General features: G+C 36.1%; 2 protein-coding genes across 3 annotated transcripts in view; both read left to right on the top strand.

Annotated features, from left to right (window-relative positions):
* LOC134854121 (hypoxia up-regulated protein 1-like) overlaps positions 1–4,512 on the top strand; it is a 506,694-nt gene extending 502,182 nt beyond the window's left edge. For both annotated transcript variants that reach the window (XM_063870240.1, XM_063870241.1), the window contains exons 5-6: positions 1,140–1,272; positions 1,748–4,512. In XM_063870240.1, coding sequence (XP_063726310.1) covers positions 1,140–1,272; positions 1,748–3,973 — 2,359 coding nt within the window. In that variant the 3' untranslated portion in view covers positions 3,974–4,512. The remainder of the gene's footprint in view (positions 1–1,139; positions 1,273–1,747) is intronic.
* Positions 1–23,445, top strand: part of LOC134854122 (cytochrome c oxidase assembly protein COX15 homolog) — a 248,534-nt gene that overhangs the window by 175,457 nt on the left and 49,632 nt on the right. The window lies entirely within an intron of this gene.

Below are 23,445 nucleotides of genomic sequence, written 5' to 3'. Positions count from 1 at the left end.
CCCGTTTTTCTCAAATTGAGTTGAGTTTAGGTGAAAATTTATGAGAACAAAACTTGCTTAAAATGTTAGCAGAATTAATAAGGTGTAATTTATTTTGCGAAATTCGGGCCCGAAATTTTACCCCAAAAATGGGTCATTTTGGCTTTTTTTTACTTAATCAAAAATTACGCCAAAAATACTCGGACGATCACAGACATAATTATATCAAAGTGAGCCCCTTACGTAGCCCAACAAACTTTAAGAGGGGCATAACCTCCAAAAAATTGTATAAAATATTTTATTTTTGTTTGATAGACAAAAAAGGTCGTTTTTACTATATGAAATACCAATTTTTTATTTAAAAACAATTTTTAAACAATTTGCAATATTTTTTGGAGAAAATACCCTTCTTAAAATTTGTTGGGCTACGTAAGGGGCTCACTTTGATATAATTATGTCTGTGATCGTCCGAGTATTTTGGCGTAGTTTTTGATTAAGTAAAAAAAAGCCAAAATGACCCATTTTTGGGGTAAAATTTCGGGCCCGAATTTCGCAAAATAAATTGCACCTTATTAATTCTGCTAAAATTTTAAGCAAGTTTTGTCCTTATAAATTTTCACCTAAACTCAACTCAATTTGAGAAAAACGGGTTTTAAATTTCAAGTTTAACGCGTTTTGTTCGGTTAATTTAAATCAGCACTAGTCTGTCGGTTTGTCTATAGTAATTCACAGTAATTCTGGTGATCTCAGATATTCAAGCTATAGGGAACAAATAAAATTATCATAATAATTGTTGTTTCTTAAGAGTAATGAATGTAGTAAGTACTCAATAGGTCGTGGTGATTTTTTTTTGGTTTTCAGGCTAGAATTTGTTTTTTTGTGGTTGGACTTTGATTTTTGTTTCAGGTTCAGTTCATTTGTTGAAAGGAAGGCAAACTTCACTAGATTTATAGATTTTCCAGCGGAATGAAAACTTTACATATTGATCTAGCTTTCTCCAATTGGGTTAATTTTATCAAAAAAGCGCCAATCATAATTTGTTCGTGAAATTCAAAGATTTTTACGGGCATCTATTTTTTCTTTCGCAAGTTTTTTTCTTTGCGTGCATTACTCTGTTTCAATTGTCAGTTGCCTAATTTTTGCTTTGTTTTGCTGTGTAGTGGTCTGAAGTTACTGCAGCTGATGTCGGACAATGCGGCCGTGGCCTTGAACTATGGTATCTTCAGGAGGGACGAGTTCAAGGACACCTCCACTCACATCATGTTCTTCGATATGGGCGCCAGTGCCACCAAGGTACCAAACGAATTCTTGCATGACTAATTATTGTATTCAATTAATTATGCTACGGCGCTTTTTTCACAAATTTTCTATACTTGGAAATCTGAATACAGATCGTCAAACGTCGATAAAAAGATAATTGCTAGGCAAGATTGTGATCTTTAACCTTGTAATGTTAATGTTAGAAGTGGGATTCAAAATTATGAAACGTTTTCATCATCACGTAACTCTAAGATGATAAGTCACGGTGAAAATGGTTCTCTGTTTTGGATGCCACTTCAAAAATTGTTATTATAAGTTTGAAGATCACAACCATGCCTCGTAAGGGTGCTATATCGATATGTGTCAATTTGTTACATCATTTTCCGCTCTGTGTATTTCTTGAAATTTATATCAAAGATCACTGCTGCGTTACTGTAAAAAGGAGATTATCTGAATTTCGACAATTTTCCTGAGATTTTGACGAGTATTTACAATTTGATTTGTTTAGGCTTCGGTAGTGGAGTACAAAACGGATAAAATAATTGAAAATGGAAAAGCTGAGTTGCATCCCCACCTCTACATCAGAGGGTTCGGATACGACAGAAAACTGGGCGGGTCAGAGTTCGACTTCAGACTGAGGGACTACCTAGCCGAACAGTTCACCAAGCAGAAAAAGACCTCAGTTCCGATTAAAGAGTCGCCGAAAGCGATGGCAAAATTGCTAAAAGAAGCAAACAGAGTTAAGCAGGTTTTGAGTGCAAATACAGAGCATTATGCGCAGGTGGAAGGCTTGCATGAAGAGCAAGATTTTAGATGTCAAGTTACGAGAACTATTATGGATGAGCTTTGCGCAGATTTGTATGAACGAGTAAAAGAACCTATTGATATGGCTTTGAAAATGGCAGACATTTCATTGGAAAATATAGAATCGTTCATAGTTTTCGGAGGAAGCTTCAGGGTTCCGAGAGTCCAAGACAAACTCCTAGAAATCTTGGATGGAAAGAAAGAGATTTCGAAAAATATCAACGCAGATGAAGCAGCAGCGTTAGGCTCAGTATATCAGGCTGCGTTTTTGAGCTCGGCTTTTAGAGTGAAACGATTTGTTGCCAAAGATGCTTCTGTTTTTCCAATCGATGTCTCATTCGATAGAGTTTACACCGACGAAAGTGACGGGCAAACAAAAATAAAAAGTGTAGATCGAACTATTTTCAATAAAATGAACGCATATCCCATCAAAAAAGCGATGACGTTTAATAGAATGAACGATGATTTTTCATTTTCGATGAAATACTCGAATTTGAATTTTGTGCCAGAATCGGAGCTCTCAAGATTAGGTCCGACTAATTTGGCGACAGTTGCCGTTAGCGGAGTTAAAGAGATTTACGATAAAAATATGAAAGAAGAGAATGTCACCGATAAAGGGGTTAAAGCACATTTCAAGCTCGACGATAGCGGCATGATTGAAATTGTAGGCATTGAAAGTAATTTCGAGAAAGTTGTTTTCGAAGAGAAAAATGTTACCGTAAAATCAGAGAAAAGCACGATTGAGAAGTTGACAGATTCGATATCGAATTTCTTCGGAAACAAAGAAAAGAAAGGCGAAGGAGAGGGAGAGGGAGAGAGTGATCAACCATCTGAAGATATTCCAGATGAAAAGCCAGAAAAACAGGAGGAAGAAAAGGAAAAGAAGGACTCAACCGAAACTGAGAAACCGACCGAAAGCAAAGAAACGACTGAAAATAAAACATCTTCGAATGATACTGAAACTAAAAATGGAACTGAAGTTCCGACCGAAATAATTGAAAAGAAAGTTGAAGAGAAATTAGTCCCAGTAAAAGAAAATTTGAAATTCACAATTGAAATTAAAGATTCAATTCTGATGACTGAAGCTGACATTAAAAAATCAAAAGAAAAATTGACACAACTCACTTTGCGTGATCAGGAAAAATTAGAAACAGCAAAAGCCTTGAACGATTTGGAGTCTTTTATTATTGGACAACAGGAAAAGTTGGATGATAACGAAAATGCAGCTAAAGTTACTTCGGAAACCGAGCGAGCTGAACTGTTCGGAAAATTATCGGCAGCATCCGAATGGCTTTATGACGAAGGAATCGGACTCAGTTCAGTCGAGTACAAAGCGAAATTAGCCGAACTGAAGAAAGAATTTAAGCCCGTTTTCACAAGACTTCAAGAAATGTCGGAGCGTCCAAAAGTTGTCGCAGCCTTGCTTGATATAATCAACCGAACTGAAACATTTTTGAATATTTCGTCAAAAATGCCCGAAGATTCGCAGATTTTCACACCTGTTGAAATAGAAACTCTGAACAAGTCTTTGATAGAAACTCAAGGTTTTTTGAAAGAAAGTTTGAAGACGATTGAAGAGGCGAATCCACACGACATGCCGCCAGTTTTGGTTTCAGATATGAAAGCGAAATACTCAAACTTAGAACGAGATTTGATGTACCTAGTGAATAAAATGAGATATGCAAAACCTAAGCCAAAAACTACAAAAGCGCCGGAGAAAAATTCCACAGATGGTCCGGATGTGGAAGAAGATAATGAAGAAGAAGAAGAAAAATCAGCCGAAGATTCCGGGGAAAAGAAAACCGAGGCAGATGAGAAACCAGAGACACTGGAGCTACCTGGCGCGGATCCGGAGACACCGGAAAGCGCAACTGAACAACCTAACGAACCATCGGAAAACGACGACTCGACTCCGAGAACTGATTTGTGATTTGAAAGAATTGTAAACTGAATTGTTGTAACAAAGTGACTTCCATCACCTGGACTATTTAATTGTTAAGGACTTTTCAACTTTTTGTGAAGCAGATAAAAATGCTTTGAAGTTGATTACAACTAAAAAAAATAACACCATTAGGAGCTGAATAAATCATTCCAAGAACTCAAGTCCATCATTTATTGCTAATTTTTGAGAATATCGATGAACCCTGATTGTTAAACTAGTGAAAGTTTTGGGCTAGTTATACCTGAAATTGAACTGTAAAGAAAGCTTAATGCGTTAAAACACAACCGGTGCTCTTAAATGTTTTTTCCTGAAAAGCTTAAGAATTAATGCAACCTTGCAAGCCTCCCTACTGAATTTTATTTAAAGGGTCTTGTCCGTGATTTGGCCAAATTTCTTAATAATGTCTTCGTATGTTTCAAATCCATATCGTTAAAAGTTGCGTGTTATTTAAGTATCAATGTAAGTATTTTGAGGGCTTGTGTATAATTTTATGATAATGTTTTCGTTAATTGATTTTCCAGAAGTAATTTCTAATGAGAATAGCGTTATCTTCATGAAACTTTCATAAATCGAATTGAGAGTTATGCTTCTTACTTGATCAAAAAATCTTAGGGTTGCGAATGAAGAGAAGCCCGAACAATCCAAGTTGAAACCTAAAATGAAATGATTTGGTTTTATGCGTTCAGGGGCGGATCTATGGTTTTCTCGAGAAGCAATCTATGGTTTTCTCGAGAAAATATTGTCGACCTTTTTTTGTAGGTCGTCCAAATTATTGATTTTCTGAGCTCTCGTAAAACACTATAAAGACCCCATTTTTAACAAATTTTCTGCGCCGCAGGCAAAATTTTGAGAAAAAAAAACGCCAAAAAGCGATTTTTGGAAAATTTTGACCAAAAAATTGCGTTATTTTTTGTAGCGCGCTCCCCTCTCAAAATGCCCTCCCCCCCCTAAATTCGCTGGTATATGCGTTTTAAATTAAATTCCAATTAAGTTTATGAAAAAATTGAAATGATTTGATTTTATGCGATGCAACCTAAATTCCAAATAAGTTCCGGAAAAAAATGAAAGTATTTGATTTTATGCGATGCAAATTAAATTCCCATTAAGTTCCGGAATTAAATGAATTTATTTGGTTTTATGCGATTTAAATTAAAGTCCCAAAAGCAATAAAAAAGCGCTCCAAGTTTGGATTGGTTTGACATTAGGTTTGACGCCTTGGTGCGAGTGTTAAGAAAATTAGCGCAATCAAATCCAATGACTAAGAGGCGATGTACGTAGATCAGACTCTTATTAAGTCGAGGAAATTTTTCGTTTTTTTTTCAATACGTCTCAAAATTGTTCATGCTCGAAAATACTTTCGAGTTTTCACTTTAGATATCTGGAAGTTCAGTTCATTTTTTTTGTTAAAATGCAAGCAAAATCCATTATCGAACAGTAAAAGTGTAAAGGCCAGGGAAAATGTGATCGGCTTGTAGTTTTGCTTAAAAAAGTAATGTAGAAAAACCAAACTTGCGGGCATCTCATCAAAAGATTATCTGATCAGTGAATCATAAATTTTTGAAGCAAAAACCTGATGTTTGAAGTTTTTGCTGTAACATAAAATGCTACAAAAGTTGCTGCGGTTGTATCTGGGAACCATAATTTCCGCTGAAGAATTAGGAAGCAACTACTCTCATAATAAAGACAAAAAATATCCCAAATTGACTGACAATTTCGAGCTCATATCGATAGCAAGCGGTTGTTTGAAAACATGACAAAATTGTCATCTTAACAAATATCTAATCCTCTTAAGTCAATTGATTTAAGAAACCTCTAAGTCCACAATTGCCAATTCTTGATGTAAATTTCTGAAACAAACACAAAAAATTTTTTCGCGGATCAGTCTTTGTCGAAGCTACTAGCAATCATTTCGATTGATAAGATTATCATAATAAAAAAAGCTTAGAACCGTGAAGTTATATCAAAACGCTATATAATAGGCATAAACTTTTTCATCATCAACTTTTCACTTGAATTTCTTACAGATAAAATCAGGTCATTTCTTTTGCTAAAACTAAGACAAACAAACTCCACTATAAAACAGCGAATACATAAAAGTCACAAAAAACCTGATTGATTTCTAGTTTCAAAAATTAAATTTAATTATCGAATTTCCCAGCCAAATAACAATTTTGAAATTTTTTATCATTCATTAACGTATTAACGAAATTGTATATGACTAATGTTTCGTTTTCGGCTTAATGAAGGTCGACAAATGTTTTTGGGATGTTTTCCGCTCGGCCCTTGATTCCAGTATATCAAAAAAGAATGAACAAAAAAGCGATGTTTGAAATTTCTGCTGTGACTTAAAATGCTACAAAGTTGCTAAAGGGATATCTGGGAACCATGATTTCCGCGGAAGCTTCAGGAGGCAACTACTCTTTCAATAAAGTCAAAAGTATCCCTAAAGGACTGAAAGATTTAGGCTCATATCGATAGCAATTGGGAGATGGAAAAATTGACAAGACTACCTAAACAACTTTAATCTAACCATGATCTCCAGAACCTCTCAAGCAATAGTCAATTTGATTTAAGAAACCTCTAAGTCCGCAATTGCCGAATCTTGATGTAAACTCCTTAAGCAATTAATAAAAACTTTTTGCTGCTCAATCTTTGTTGAACCTACAATCAATCATTTCTGTGAAAAAAGATATCTTAGTAAAAAAAACTAAAAATGCGAAATTTAATCAAATAAATATACAAAAAAAAACACATTTTTCACCATAAGCTATTGGTTTGAATTAATTACATATCACGAGCTACTTTGATTTTTGTAATCCTTTGAAAATCAGACATTTTTTTGCTAAAATGAAGACAAACGCCACTATTGAACAGCGGAACGTAAAAATCAGGAAAATGTGATAAACTTCTGTTTCGAAATTGGAATTTATTTATCGAAAATCCTAACGAAACAAACATTTTAACTAACAAGGCAGTTTTCTCAAATTGGGTTAGCTTATCAAAAAATGCCAAAATAAAATTGATCTTGAAATTCAAAAAGCTTCAAGGCCATTTTTTGAAACTCAAAAAATGAGAGTTTTTCAATTGGAAGTCCCAATTTTTTTGTTTATTTGCATTCCTTGACTCTTATGCTATATATTTTTTTCTTCAAATATACTAAAAACATTTGTGTCAAGGAGACGCTATATTGTCCCGACTGCCTTCTAAATTCTCTGAAGAAGAGTTCTTTTTCAAAAAATTAAAATGACTAAACTTTCAAAAAAAATCTTTGAGATTTTCAAAAAACTTTTCACTTGCGAGAACAGGTGACTTGTAATCGGTAACAATATTTTGTCCCATTAAATACTTTGCTTCAGACTTAAATTTTGCAGCTAATTCCTGCTGCTGTTGATTTCAAAATCAATTAAAACAACTTCTGAGTTTATTTGAGGTAAACTTAATTTTCTCAAGTACATTTTATTTTAAAAAATGTAGCTTTTTTTGGTCTTTGCACTCGTCCTGATTTTTGTCGGCTGATTTTCTGTTTTTCTAATGCAATTTCGTTTATTTGGCATGCTTTTCAAGCAGATTCCTTCCAAAGATTATGTTGATTAATGTAATTCAAACAGTTTGCTACTGTTTGATAAAAACAATTGGAATGAATTTATATGGGATTTGTTTGTTTTTCTTTCTGTTCTCAAGACGCTTCGAAATTTTTTCATCATGTTCAAAAAATTTATTTTTTTTTCCTGAAAAATTTATTTTCGGGTTTGCAAAAAAGACTTGCCACTGGAAAGTTATTTCATACTGTACCTCATTGTAAAGTCACCTTTAACTGTGCCTCAATTTCTACAGCCTACGATAAAAATCTGCGAGAGAATTTTTGACTCATATTTTGTTTTTTTCCTCATTTTCCAAAAACTAAGTTTGATCAGGGCTTGGGTCAGATTGTTTGATAAAGTTTTTGTTAATTGATTTTCCAGAAAAACTTTTTGCTCCAAATTTTGCTTGGTTTGTCGTTTGAGTATCTCCTTGATACGAGTCTTAGGAAACTTGGTGCAATGAAGTCCAATTATTTTAACTTTTCAACATCAAAGCGACTGCTTGTATCAAGGAGTGCTTCGACTGCCCTTGTATCAGGTGCAAAAAAATCAAAATAGTTTTGAAAAAAAACTACTTTTCAAATCTGACTTTGGGTTCAATGGATCAACAGGTTGTGATAAACGCACATATTTGTTTCCAAAAACAATTATGGCTCTCGGAAAAGTCGAAATTTTGATTTTTTTGACAGTTTTTTCAAAGAACTTTTTTTTCTCGAAAAACACCCTCCCAGATCTGAGACTTTAGCGACTAGCAAGCGTTATCAAGTTGGAAATTTGACCTTTTCTCGGGTTAAAGACTTGGTCATTAGAATCACTTTGTATCTTAGCTCAGAATCAATTCATATTGTAAAGAGTCTCTGCCACACTTAGTCTGGAGGCACCGAGAGCACCTGGGACGGCAAAGGTTCTCTTGGTCGAATCTGACCGAGAAATTTTTTTTTTCAACCAGAAATTCTCCGTTTCAAATAATATGTCGGCTTATTATTTTTCTGGTTATGTTTTCTAGGCTTAGTTGCCATATCTTAGAACTTTTTTGCAGTATGAACTTTTCATTGTAATGATTCTTTCACATTTCTATGCTTCCATTTACCACTGCAATTTGCAATTCTACTAAGCTTGACTTCGTAATTTTTTCTTTTTTTTTTCATTTTATGCCGTCGAATGTGTTTCTGGACGTGTTTTGCGCAAATAGAACATCATTCCAGGCAACATTTTGAATTTATTATGTGTATGGTTTCTTCGAAAATTTTTCCGTTTGTTTGGACGTAGTGGCTCTCATTTCCTTTTCTGTCTGCTAGCTTGCCATGCTTTTTGTAGTATCGCAATTGATCTAAACTATACTAAGAGCTACGCCCATTTTTTTGCAAAAAAAATTTCATCCTCGGAAAAATCATTTTTTTGGGCTCAATGGAGACAATGGGTTTCGGGAAAATTGCCTGCATTAGCTGCTATGCCTTCTTTTACCACAAAACTTTTTGTCCTACTAAAATTCATAAAGATTTTTTGTCCATATTTTGAAGATTTTGCTTTCAATCAAAGGTTGCCCCCCCAAAATCTGATTTTTTTTGGGTTAAATCAAAATAACAGGTGATGTGGAACTCGCCTGTACAAACAGCTATGCCCTAAATAATCACACGAACAATTATGGATCTCGGATTGGTGAAATTTTTGATTTTTAATTACTTTTTGATAAAAAAAAATTCTCAGAAACTTCAAGTTTTCGATTTTTTGGCAGTTTTTTTATTTATAAGTTCTCCTAACAACTACACTCCAAAATGTGCGATTTTTGTTTCAATCAAAAGAAAGAGTTGAGAAACTCTCCTGAAAACGGTTACATACAATTTTTTTGCTAATAATTTATGATCATCAGAAAATTCAATGTTTTGATTCCTTGTCTATTTTTTGAAAATTGATTTTTCTCGAAAATAAAACCTAGTCGAATCTTAAATCAAGGGTTTTTTAGTCATGACGTTGTAGGAGGCCTTGGTGCATGATCAGCTATGCCCTAAAGTTTGTCAAAAAAAGTTTTTTTTTAAAATTTTTCAGTCTCCTTATTTTTTTAGAGAAACAACTAAATTTTTGATTGAAACTCATTTTTTGAATATCTGAAATTATCGATTACATCTTTCATCACTTAAACAAATTCAAACTGTTTTTGACTAGATTTTCGTTTTCGGCTTAACAAAGGTCGACTCAAGTTTTTTCGCCATATTTGCCGCTAGGTCGTCAAATCTCAGTGTTTGTCAACGCTGTTTATAAGCCTAATCTGAAACTCCTACAAAAAATATCCTTCTTCGTTTTTTCCCATTCAAAATAGTTTCTTGCATTGTTTTAGTTTTATTGCAATTGTTACGAAGCTCTGATTCATTTCTATAAAAAATTGTATTTGCTTCTCCAGTATAATTATAAATCTACTATAAATCGCTATATCTGGGACAGCCATCTAATAACCTATTGGTTAGAACAACTAGCCTGTCTCAATTTAATTTTTGAACGCTTTCGAAGGCTGGTTAATGGGGCGTTCACTCTTTAATAACACGAAACATTTTTCAAAATGCTTGAAAACCTATAGTTACAGCTTAAGAACAGAGTGTAAAACTAAAGAGCAAAAAAATTTAGAAATCCTTGTAAACAATATGCGTGTTTCTGAAAGAAAAAACATAAAACTAGTTGTTTTTTATTCTCAAATCCTATGTGTTTAATTTAGAAATACATTTAATCAATTAAAAAAAGTAATAAAGAAAAAGCGAATCGGCTGTCATCTCGACAATAGATTTTTCTAAGAATTTTGATCAGTGAATCAAAAATATTTGAAACAAAACTTTGATGTCAGAAACTTTTGCTGAGACACAAAACGCTGCAAACTTGCTACAATGACATCTGGGACCAATAAAATCAGCTGAGGCTTCAAGAATCAACTAGTCTGTCAAAAACGCAAAATATATCCCATTTTGACTGAAAGTTATAGTCTCATATCGATAGCAATTGGAAATTTGAAGCATTGGCATCTTAACAAATTTCACCTAATCTTGATCTTCAGAACCTCTTAAGCAACGGTCGATTTGATTTTAGAACCTCTTAACACACAAATGCTAATTTTTTAACGTTTGTTAATAAGAAACAATTTGAAGTCTTACAGATAAAATTCAGTCACTTTTTTTTTCAAATTATCTGGATGTCTCAAAATATGTCGTAGTAGAACATCAAGTTTTTACTCTAACAGACACTCTTTTATTTTGATTTCTTATAAAAACAAGATACAACGTTAAAAAAACAATAAAAAATCTTTAAAAATTACAGCTCTTTATTAATTTTTTATACAAACGCTACAATTTAAATTGTCTCTGTCATGTTTTAAGATACATGATTATCAATGGATTTTCTATGGAAAAAAATAAATGAAATTCACTATTAAAAGTGAACTTCGTTTGTAGAAAGATAAGGATTCGTATAAAATACTTTGAGATTTTTGATTTTTTCCCACATAAGTAAGTTCGGTAATGGAAAACGTTTTACTCATTATATCACTCAACAGTACAAAGCAATCAATTTTTCCGTCATTCAACAAAAACGGTTTTAAAAAACTTAAATTTTTTTGTTTTCTATTTGAAGGTTTCTTTTCGTAGAAGCTTAGCAGTAATTGTGAAACCAATTTTGAAAATGTTAAACACAATATGCCAAAAAACTACATTTAATGGCTGTTGTTGGGTTGGGACTGTAGTTGTGTGACATGTTGGGATTAACAGTTTTAAAATTGGTTTCACAATTGCTGCTAAGCCTCTACGAAAAGAAATTTTTAAGAAGAGGCATACATTTTTTAAACCATCATAAACAGCAAACGTTTTAGTGACAAAGCTTCCGCTCCACATGAATGCTCGAGTTAGGTCTTTTTTAACTTGCATTGTACTAGCCAGAAGGTTCGTTCCTCCGACTAATTCACTTTAGTTTTTTAACCTAGTTAAGACCGCAAGTTCCGGGGGTCGGAGGGTTAAATGGGTAGTCATGAGCCCGCTCCTCTGAAGCTCTAGAAACAACAACAACTGGAGAATGAGCGTAAAACTAAATTAAAAACGTGTATAATAAGAAAAAAAAACGAAAAAACGTTTATCTTTAAAATGAAAAAGAACAAAAAAACAGTAAGAAATCCAAAAAAGAACAAAAACTATAAAAACATACAATGACAGTTTATATATTGTCTCCGGACGAGATATGATTCGAACTTACTATTTGTTTTTGTTTCAGGTTGATTCATAACCCAGCTGATTGAAAGATTGAGCTTTTTGGTTGTTGACTAAGTACCCTCCATTGAGTGGTTAATGAGTATTCAAGCACGTTAATGATAGTTTTGCCGGTGACCGGAGGGAAGCGCGGCAAGCGGACAGTCGTGCTCCAGACACCACAGGTGTCATCAGGAACACTATTTACAACAACTGTTGGGTATCGCTACAAAAAATTTAGTATCATTTGGGTGCTATTGTTTATAAACTTAAGTTGGTGGAAGATACATTTGGACCGTTTGATTTGTACCCTCCATCGTTTGCCACTTTCCGAGTAAAGTTTTAATTTTTTCCAAAGTAAGAGTAGAAATGTTTTTCCCCGTTTTGCCCCGTTTCACCCGAAAGACACGAAAATCTTCCTTTTTATCGAAAAATGATACTTTTCGACCCAACTGTACACACAAAAGTTCTGGATATCTGAAACTCCCTAATAAAAAAGGGCGTTGTGAAAGACTTCGAAAAAACTGAGGCAACCCTCCGAGTAACTTGTGAAGAAAAAATAGAGAGTTAATATCGGAAGAGAAAGTGTTTGGAGGGTCCAAAGCCGATATTTTCCGACAAATTTTTTGTTTCTTAACCAATTTTTGTCCGGTTTTCTGCTTTAATTCAGTTCAGTACAGTACAGTCGTTTCAGATATTTTAGGGCGTTTTCAATATGAACTGCTAAGAAAATCTCTGAAAACATATATAGATAGTTTAAAAAGCCTGAGAAGTACACGCGTTTTTCTTCTTCAATTTTTCAAAGACTACTGAACAGATCGGAAAAACTTTGGTTGCATAAGTCGACGTTTTTGCCGTCTTTTTTGATCCGTATTCGTGTTTAGGTTTAGAGAATTGAAAAAAGAAAAAAAGTTTTTAGAGCTTGCCAGTTCGTGGGGGTCCAAAATTGTGAAAAACTCCGAGCAGAAGAAGTTCTCAAAAATTTGAGTTTTATTTTACAAGGTGCGTTGGCTGATTCACCTAGCCTTGTTTTAAGCAAAATTTACCATAATAGGAAGCTTTTCTGCGGCAAAAACATCTACTTTTGTGAATTTTTGCGAAATATACGAAATAATACTCCGAATTTATTTAAGCCCTTTAGGAACCCCCCTGAATAAGAAATTTTAGGTAAAACCTCCAACGTGATAAGGAGGGAGCCTCGGGATAAAAATTAAGTTGTTTCAAGTCGTTTTGAGACCGGCCGGAAAAAATTTAGACTTCAAAAACTCAAGAAAAAACCCTCCAAAGTAGCTTAAGTGTCCTAAATACCCTCAGAAGTAACCTCCGGAGTAGCTTAAGTGTCTTAAGTACCCTCCGAAGTAATCCTCGGAAAACACTTAAGCCCCTTAACAATCCTTCAAATTGAAATCAAAGGAACCCTACAAAGTTATATTCCGGTTGACTACCTTCTGGACTTATATATTAGAAGTAAATGGACTAGTTGACCCGGAGAATTGCGATGAACGTTTTAGGTCTATATTAGGTTAGGTTCGTTCATTCGGAGTACTCCAATTGGGGGACTTTTTTCTCTAAGGCTAGGTTTCAGTTTATTCATCGTTAAATCAATACTGCTTTAACACATAGAATTGTCTGATTTTAAGCTAACAGTGATCTGATAAATCTGCAGCGGTAATTTGATATTGATACGAGAAATCGTTGTCACCTATAGAATGTGTTTTATGTAATAGCTTTGGTTGTAATATCTAGTGTCGTCTGGTTAGGTCTTGGCTTATTTTTGTCTTGTAAGTTTGGTTTCGGCATAATAAACAAAGCTTTTAAACTAAATTAAATTCGTTTTATCACTGGGCAGACCTGGTGTTTAGACTTAGGTTAAAAGGAGTTTCTCATTTTTTCGAAGGAATTGGGGTTTTATATATATATTTTTTAATTTTGTGCAATGTCTTCAACAGTTTTTTTTGCGTCTCGTTTACCAAAACATGGTTCGAACGAACTTATTTGGGGAAGTAAAAAGAAAAACTAGATTACCTAAGTAACTAGAATACCTAACTAACCAACGAATAAAAACAGCGTTGTTTTTTTAGTGGCGGAAATGAAACTAAGGAGCACGGGAAGTGTAGATGGTGATGTAGGGCGAAATGCCGACGACGGGATGGCGAATCCGAATCAACCCAATCCCTTCGAGGAAGGGGAAGAACGTTGATCAACCTGATCAACAACTTCACAGGATTCTTTATAGAACTTGCGACGACTCTGAGCAATATTGAAAAGAGAGACAGAGAGTGAGATTGGAGCGTTCCGAGCCCAAATTGAGAGTTAAGCTTTTAATTAAATTTGGAGATCAAAAGCGACGCTCGGAGATAGGAACAGTCCACTCTGGCTCAGCAAACAAGAATGCGATGATGTCGAACATCAGTCCTAGGCAAGAAAACTCAAGCTCAAATCCAAAAACGAGCTTTAAAGTGAAGTGCGATAAGCGCCTAGCTGGGATGCAGTCTAGTAGATACCCATCCGGCTTCGTGATTTTATGACCGACGAACTCAGACACAGAGTTTTCTCCAAGCCCGAAGCAGAAAAAAAACAAGAAAGGGTTGTCCGCTTCATCGATGGGATCGCAAGCTATCGAGTAGCTTCCGAAACTCCAGACCTAGGCAGGCGCCCCAGGGATCGAGAGTAAACTTTGAGTCTGGAGAAAGGGACCAGCACAGGGCAATCACACCATGGTCAACTTGGAGGAATCCAGTCCTGCGAGATATGGGAGCCTCCTCCGAGGTCCAATTGCCCTCAATATGTCTAAAGTCATATCAGTTCCAGATCTGACCGCGGTGTCGTATGATTTTACGATATTTGCTTCGATGTTCGAACCGCCTAAGAAGTCCCTTTAAAAGTTTATCACAAAACTTTTGAAGTCCTCTGAAAGAGGGGACTGATCGAGAAGGATGCTCAAGAAACCAAAGTCATACAAGGACGAGTTTGACGGCCGAATCAACGCCTGGATAAAAGGTGATGAAGCTCCACTTCAAAGCTCGTTTTTGGCCTTAAAATAAACGTGGACTCTCGGAAAAAAGTCAGAGGTGGTTGCTATCAGAAAACCACCGACACTGGTACAATTTTGATTTTTAGAAGCTGTCCTACTTTGCAATACAAAAAAATGTAATTGAGGCAACGGTTCATCGGGTGTTCCGGCGTACTTTAACATGGGAGAAGTCCAGGCAAGAATTGGGTGCTAAACAAAAAAAAACGATCGGATTATCAATATACGGAAAAATGGGACAAATGAGAAATTCAATGAGGCATTGAGTGCTAATCAAATTCAATTATTTACCAATCAGTATCAGGAAAAATGTTCAGATGGGATAGTTTTACGCTTATTAAAAAATAATTGAAAGAAAAAACGTAGAAATTTCATCACTAAAACGGAAAGAAGAGATATCGCGAAAAGATGCACCTTTTTTAACCTTGAAATTCCGAGAGAATTCATCGCAACTGCTGGCATCGAAAGTGCAGCAAATTACTGGAGCTCAAAATATTTTCAATGAAGGCAGATTAAAAAGATGCTTGCCTTTCATGAAAACCCACTTTGATCGTGAACTGAGCTGTAGGGTGTTTTTTTAATTAACTCGTTGTGGATTTAATTCCACCTATGTTAGCGAGACAGTCCAACATTGATCCACGAGGATCGAGGAACAAAGTGAGGAGGACATCCCAGTAGGAAGTCACTTGCAACAATATGGTACAGATGAGATAAGGTCTGAGTTAAACTCAGAAATTATAGATCAAACCGGCAATACTTTTGAAGTATTTATGCTAGAGGCATTGCATATATTTCCCAAGTTTTTCTTTTCTTTCGATTTTTCTGTCTCGAAAAATACGTGTCTCAGATCTGAATTTTTGGTTTCATTGAAAAAATAGGTTTCGAAACGCTCTTTGCATGAGCACCTATGCCCAAATTTTATATACACAGAAAGTTATGACCCTAGGAATAGTCAATTTTTTGATTTTTGATAGTTCTTAAATTTGAAACTTCTCGAAGTTTTTGATGGATTTTGGATATTTGAGGTTTTGAGTTCAATTCAAAGAATTGGTTGTGGGAAGCTCATTTCTTAAACGACTACTCCAAAATTTTTCTTACACCAAAGGGTATGGCCCTCGGAAAAGTCGAAAATTGATTAGTTCAACGGTGTTAGGGTTTTCTAGCAAACTATCCTGCCAACGTAGATATCATAGGTTGAATCGAAACATTATGTTGCTTAAAACCTACCTTTATCAGTGGCTTTTTCCAGTTTGATTACGAAAAAAGTTATGGCCTTCAAACAAGTTTAAAAAATTTTCGGAAACTTAATGATTTAACGCGAAAACTACCGTGTCAATTCCACAGATTGCGTTCAATCGAGTAGCCCCATTTCGCTAAATTTCTATGCTTAAGTGGCCACAAACAGATTTTGAAAAGTCTTTTACCCTTTTTATAGATTCTTTTAATTTACAAAATCAAGTCTGAGATGAAAAGTTTAATTTAAAGAACCAGTTGCGATAATTGTTCCAGCAAAAGCGGCAATTATTTTTTTTTGTATGAGAAAAATTATCTCTTTGGGAAGATTGATTATCGCATATTTTTTTTACTCTTCTCAATTCTTTGCTTGAAAATATGAAGTTATGTAAAAGTAATCTGAATTTGACTTTCATTTGCCTCTCGAAGCTTGTTTCAATTTGATAATGGTTGTTCTGTTTTGTATTTTAGTAGAGAGCTTTTGGGCAACTCAAATTGTTCGTGCCGCATCAGTATAGCAATTTCGTTCAATATCAAACACTTTTTTTTGAGAATGCGTTAAAATTGTAAATTCAAACAAACGTTTTCGTACATTTTTGTGCATCATAGGGTTTTAAAATTTCTAAACTATCTTTACAGAAAGATCAAATATCATAAAAAGTGTCATACCCATCATTATTTCAAAATTTAAAAAATTCGACCAATCAAAACTTTACAAATATTACTGAAATTATGTAACAACTACTATGTAACAATTTTAAACATTTTAACACAAATTTCTGAGAGTTTCCATTTTTTTTGTACTACAATTTCATTTTGTCGCTAATTTTTATGCTAACTTGTAAGTTATTTCAAAATTTTTTGTTTTAGCCAGAATTTTTTGATTCTGGAACTATAGCCTTGTGTCAGCTCTCTACTTCTAAATTCGTCGCGCGTGTTAATTGCCGGTCTCTCTTTCCTAATGTGCAGCGCCTTGTAAGTAACCTAATGCTGCTGGACGCCTGGTCGATCATCTTCCATATTAACTCCGACTTACCACTCTCACTAGCTAACTGCCTTATATGCTGTCCAACTGGGGTATCATCTTCTCGGTGTTCTTCAATCCTTGTGGTGAGATGTCGGACCGTCTGGTCGACATAGACGGATTTGCACCCACAACTTTCAAGTCTGTACACCACTTTTGATTTCAGTTCACTAAAAAAGGAGGATATTAGGGAGGGCATACAAGTTTTCGTTTTCCTCGTCGTGAATATTATCTGCGCATTGGTGATATCGCGCACTTTTTTGCTAATTTCTGACTGAGATTCGCCCTATATTGGACCATCAAGATGGGTGGTGAATCACTGCTATAATCAGAGGGCTTCTTTTTCACACCCATGTTCTCTTTGTTTTTGCCCTCCCTGATGATCTTTTCCAGGGCATGCGATGCAACCCGCGACGAACAACTTTCCGGATATCGGTTATCCAAACACTGTTCACGGTTGAATTTCACCGCTTTATCATATTCTTCCCATGTTGACGTACTGCGGAAAACCCGGCAAACAGTTCCTTCAATTACACTTCTCTTGTACTGAAGGGGGGCGCAGCTTCTAAAGTTTAGTATGGTACCTGTATCTGTTGGTTTTTGATACCATCCACAGTTAATTTTCATGTTTTTGTCAATACTAATTTTTAAATCCAAACATGCCAATTTCCCGTTTGTTTTTGGTGTCTTTATTGTGAATTGTAATTTTGGATAAAGTAAGTTTGCAGCCCTTAGCACCTTTTCAGGATCACCCTTCACTGTTCTCACTATATCGTCAACGTAGCGGAGATATAACTTAGTTTGCTGCACTGACTTATTTTTCTCTCTTGTCGCGATGCATTTTCTACAGTACCAGACGGTTTCAATTATTTTTTGATACTCATCATCTGATATATCACCGCATTTTACTTGATACCAGTTCAAACAGCATTTTATTCCACACCTCTTGACCTGTACGTGACTTTTTTATTGCATGTAACAGTCGCCTACTTAAGTCACATATGAGGTTAACGAAAAAATAGGCCCTATAACTATTGGCTCAAGAGTCAGGGACACTATTTCTTGTGTTTTTCTACCTCAAACTGTCGGAGCCAATTCGTTTCACTTGCGACATGAGACTAAAACCCGCGTTACAGCTCAAAGGCCACTACCAAAATACCGCCCCCACTCTAGAAAGAAACAACGCCCCCATACTCAGGTCTCAAAATACCTAAAATGCGCCAACGCCGTTAAAAACAGGGTCGGAACCTTTTGTATAGTTAATATTTTTATTATTAACTTTCTATTAGACAGTGGACCTTTGATCCATTTCAGATGGATCAACCTAAAAACTCTACCTAACTCAATATAACAATAGAAAACACACTCAAGAAAATTAAATTAGGTACTCACATACCGACACGACCTCTAGAATTGAGTAACTAAACTATAAAGTAACTCTAGAATTGATGGGGTAATTAAGTTTAACTCGAGAAGTTTGAAATAAGTAAGTTTTAACCCAAGAAATAAGTTTTTGATCTGGACCATTGAGCAGCTTCAGCTGTCCATTTTTCCGCCGAAAGTTCACTCTGGTCCACTCTAGTTTATTTCCTCTCCACTCGCGATCACTTTCTGTCTTCTGCCAAGAATAAGACAGCTGTACTCTCGTTCGAATTATGTATTGGAAATTGCGAATAGCATTTTCCCGATGCTATTTTTGACTACTATCCCGCGACTGTAGTTCGAATCTTCTGATCTTATTTTTCTGATATTTTCAGTTGTCGCGAGAAACTTGAGCATGACATGTTCAATTCGAGTTTTTGGCCTGTAGGTGACTTTCTTATTGCACTCGGGACATATTCCGTTAAGATCTTTTTCGGGCAATAACATTTCGGGGAATATTCCTCGATAGTGCAGTTTCGTACTGCTTCAGCCGAAGATTTGCTAAAAATAACGGCAAGAGATGCGCCCATTGCCAAATCATCTTTCTGAACGTACCATGTTTCATTGCACTTGAAATGAACTTGACTAACTGCCATGTTCAACAGACTCTTCATGAGTTTCCTAGCAATTGATGGTGGTTCATCTTGCTCATAAAGTTTTCTCAGAGCTATGTCTATTGCTTCTTTGAGTGGAACATTTGTATACAAAATGTTCACATCTAGAGATATCAAATTTTCATTGGGCTCAAGACTAGTGCTCTCTAAGATTACTCTCGCATCTAGTGAGTTGGTTTCGATGTTTGCGACCTCATTTTTCTCGAAAAATTTTCTCGTAATTGTGACATTCGACCAGAATGGCCAAAATGCAATTTATGCAGGATTCGAATTTTGAGCAGTAAGCTTTCCGAGTTGATGATTTCGAAGGATTAGCGACGTTATTGGAACGTTTAGCCAAACGGTGAGGGCTAGAATATTCTAGTATTTTAAATTTTCAAAAATTCGAATGATGACGTCACGTTTCTGAGAAATGCTGAAACGGCCATTTTAACAAAAAAGCGAGTAAAAAACAGAACAACCTTTATCTGCGATTGCGAACAGTACAAAAATCGAGATTGGAGAACGACAACAAACTACAGAATAGCAGAGAACGTTCCGAGTTGCAACTATTGTGCTGCTACAATAGTTGCAAGGCCGTTGCCAACAACGGTGAAGGGTGAGAACCAGCCTTCCGGATTAGCAAGAAATCAAGAGTAAGGAGCTTGATTCGGCGGATTCAAGAATCCGGAAGGGTCTCGGGACGGAAAATTTTATTAACTCACATAAACTTTTAGCATCCTGTCATGTCCTGACTTGAATTTAACTGATATTTTGATTAGTTTTGACAAGGATGAGGTGCTAGGAGTTGGGGGAAAGGGTTGATCCATCTTCGATGGAGATGATGATTTTTATCTACTGAACAAAAACAATAGTAATATGATAAGTAGTAGCCCTGTTTTTAGGAGTGACCTCGTGGTCTGGGGATACAGAGACCCAGCCATGAGCTCACTAATTTCGCATGTAATTCAGTTAATTTGAGCGTTCTGGTCGAAGCCGGAGAACAGTAACGTTTTTGTCAGCCTGATGTAAGAAAGACCACCGAAAAGTACTGGCTTGGTAGAGACGGTGAAAAACATGCAAAGCTCTGTTTAGACGCTAGCCAGTCGTCTTAAGACTTAGTTTTGTTATCCGTCGATATGTATCTTCCGGGCGAATGTTACATGTATGTTTTTATGGCGCTCCTGGGTGTTATTCTTTCGTAACATCATGACCGGCGGAACCGTTAACGAGCACTCCGCGCCGAGCGGATGCTCACATTAACGCCCTTAATAGGCCTAAACTGCCGGGGCGGAAGGGTAGTTCGGAACGCGGAAGCCCTCCGGATTGCCGTGAATAGTTTTTTAACCTAGTTAAGACCGAAAATTCATGAACCAGGAAGGGTGGGGGGAATCGCGAACCCCTCGTCCCCTGAGTGGTTTGTGACCAAAAACATTTAAAGATATAAGTAAAACCAAACAAAAAGTAGTATAGTACCCAAGAAAAACAAAAAACATAAAAAATTACCGAAAAAACCAAAAACAGTAAAAAAGTAGAAAATCAGTAGAAATCATCCCCCCAGACAAGATGTGATTCAACCCCCCCGTTTGTTGTTGATAGATATATTGTTGTTACAGGCATTTATATCAGTCAGGATCGTTACGATCAATTTTGAGGCCCGTTTGTGAGGCTTGTACTGTAGGGTTATTTGAGCATTTAAGCACGTTAATGATAAATTGCGCTCAATCCGGAAGGGTCAGCTGATTTGCGCTCAATTCGGAAGGGTCTTGGGTGAAGACCGATCCGGCAAGCAGTTCAAGGAGCAACAAGAAGGGGCTCAACGACAACAACAATCGACTGTTGGGTATCGTTAACAAGTTTTGTATCCCTTTTGGTACAAAAAGTAAGATAGTAATCTGTGGGGGGCTCGACAGTGCTGCACTGTAGTGACCCTTCACCGAACTGCGAATATCCGAGTTAAGCACCTTAATTCGGATAATAAACAAACCCGGAGGGGTATAGTATTACTAATATTATTATTCATATAGCCTATATTAATAGTCATATATAGTTTTTCAGTGAAAAACAACGAAAACAGACCGGTTTTTAGGGTCAAAATAGCGATATTTTGATCCCCCCACAAGTCGCGATTTTTGAGATATCGATATTTTTTGAAACGGAAAAAAGCGCTAAGTTAGTGTGTTACATCGTAACTGCACTACTGTAATAAGTAGAACCGGTTAACTTTAGTTCGGAAGTGGTTGGAACTAGTTTGGTACCAAAAACCAAATTTTCCCAATTTTTGATAGTAAGAAACACTAAAAATTTAGAAAATTTTTTGAAATTTTTGAGGTAGGACAGTAAAAATAGTTGTTCGGACAACCTCCACTAGTGAATCTACAAGTCTTAAAATCCGCTACCCGAAAGCCTTCCGGGTTGCAGAGAAATCGAACATAACGTGTTTGATTTGGTGGATTCATCAATCCGGAGGGGTCCAGGTAGCATAGTTTTTCGCAAATTTTTTCTACAATAGCGTTTTAGATCGGGTCTTTTGCATTGAACTAGAAGAGTATAGGCCTTCTGAGCTCGGATCAATAATTTTTAGGTCGAAAGGACCAGATTTGCGGAAAAAGTTAGGCGGAACCTATAAGAGAGAAAATTTTTTGAGTTCGAAAAAAAAGACGTTTTGGTTAATAACTTTGGAACTACTGATCATATCGAGTTGATCTTGGTACCAATAGATCAGAAATTAGCTGAGCTTACTAATAGGATCAGAAATTTTTCGGAAAAGCGAGCGAGAAAATTTTTTGAGATTGTTTTTAGCAAATTACACAAATCCGGAGGGGTACACCCTTCACGTTTTATAAATTTTTCTAAAAAACCCTTATGCCCCTACCAAAAGTTGATAGCGATTGAACTAAGTAACTTAAGACAGTTCTAGACAAAAAGGGAGGGCTGAAGGCACAAGACAACCATAATAGAGTCGAAATTAGGCAAGTGATAAGACCCTTCACCGTTAGTGTGAATTGTCAAATAAGTGCCTTAACTTCAATCCGGAGGGGTCTAGGAAAGGACCCTATACCCTTCCCAGTTAATTCAAACAGCATAAAAGCAACGCAGAACGTATCCGGAGGGGTATAAGCTGAAATTAAGAAAACTACGAAAAGCTACTTTGACAGAGCTAAGGGCTCCCAATCCGGAGGGGTCGAAATTTTTCAAAGTCAGAGGGGTCCGAATCCGGAGGGGTCTTATAGTTGCTAATTCGGAGGGGTCCAAATCCGGAGGGGTCTACTATTAACTAACTCGGAGGGGTCCCAATCCGGAGGGGTCCACATTCTGACAGTCCGGAAGGGTCATAATTGTGCCAATCCGGAGGGGTATCATTTTATTAAGGACTTAGGTAAACGAAAGAAAGACTAAAAAGCGAGAGGTATTAGGTTGTTAATACACAGGCTAGGTATCAGTGACTGCACTGGTAACTTGCCTTTCAAAAAGAACCAGACTAATACAAAACAGGTCCGAACTCGGATATTCGCGACACTAAGTCTAAATTAAAAAGAGCGTGACTCATTGGTGTGGATTGAAACATAATACGTTTTTGGGAAAAGTGACTGCCCTGAGGATTTTAGTAGGTCTAGCTCGGGCAGTCCGAAGGCAGATAGGTAACACAATACTCGGTGGGTGCAATAGACGCCCACTTGAGCGAATAACTGCCTTCAAAGTTTTGTCTGTTTGGTGCAGCACCAAGCAGGGAAAGCTTTTTCTTTAAAAGACAGGTTCGACTATTGTACTGCGACCGACTAAGAGTACAAGACACATACGTTTTTTTATATATACATTCATATTGTGTCAATATATATTTTTTGTTTTTTGATTTTAAATCAACCTAAACTGTGCTTGATTGGGTAGTGAGTACACTATCTTTTAAAATTGACTGATAACATCATATTGTGCTAGTTTCCAGATCTTTGGACCGATAATCGGTCAGTGTGAATAAATTTTATACAAACTGTACTCTGACAACATACAGGGATTCGTGGTCACTATTTAGTAGAATCTGGTGAAATTTATTGTGTTGTGTCATTATTATTGTTAATAAAACTATAAGGTCTCTAGCAATTGAGTCAAGAGTAGGCATAGGAAAGTGACAAATAAAGAATGAGTTTAGACAAGTCAAGGATACCAAAACGTGGTAGTAGCACTAGGAAATTCATACCTGAAAAGCAAAGAAAAACGATGACCGATCCTTTTGTGGATTGGATCAAGCGAACCCGGTCCGATAAAGAGGGGACGGTTTCAGGCAGAATGGTTGAAACGAGAAGTCAAAAGACCTCAGAAGAGCGAAGAGAACTGTTAGAAGTGGAGGTCAATACGGACCAT

The sequence above is a fragment of the Symsagittifera roscoffensis genome, chromosome 9 (genome assembly GCF_963678635.1).
Source record: "Symsagittifera roscoffensis chromosome 9, txSymRosc1.1, whole genome shotgun sequence".
In the NCBI taxonomy this organism is placed as follows: domain Eukaryota; kingdom Metazoa; phylum Xenacoelomorpha; order Acoela; family Convolutidae; genus Symsagittifera; species Symsagittifera roscoffensis.
Note: the sequence above shows the minus strand (reverse complement) of the source record. Positions and strands in the feature narration are given on the sequence as shown.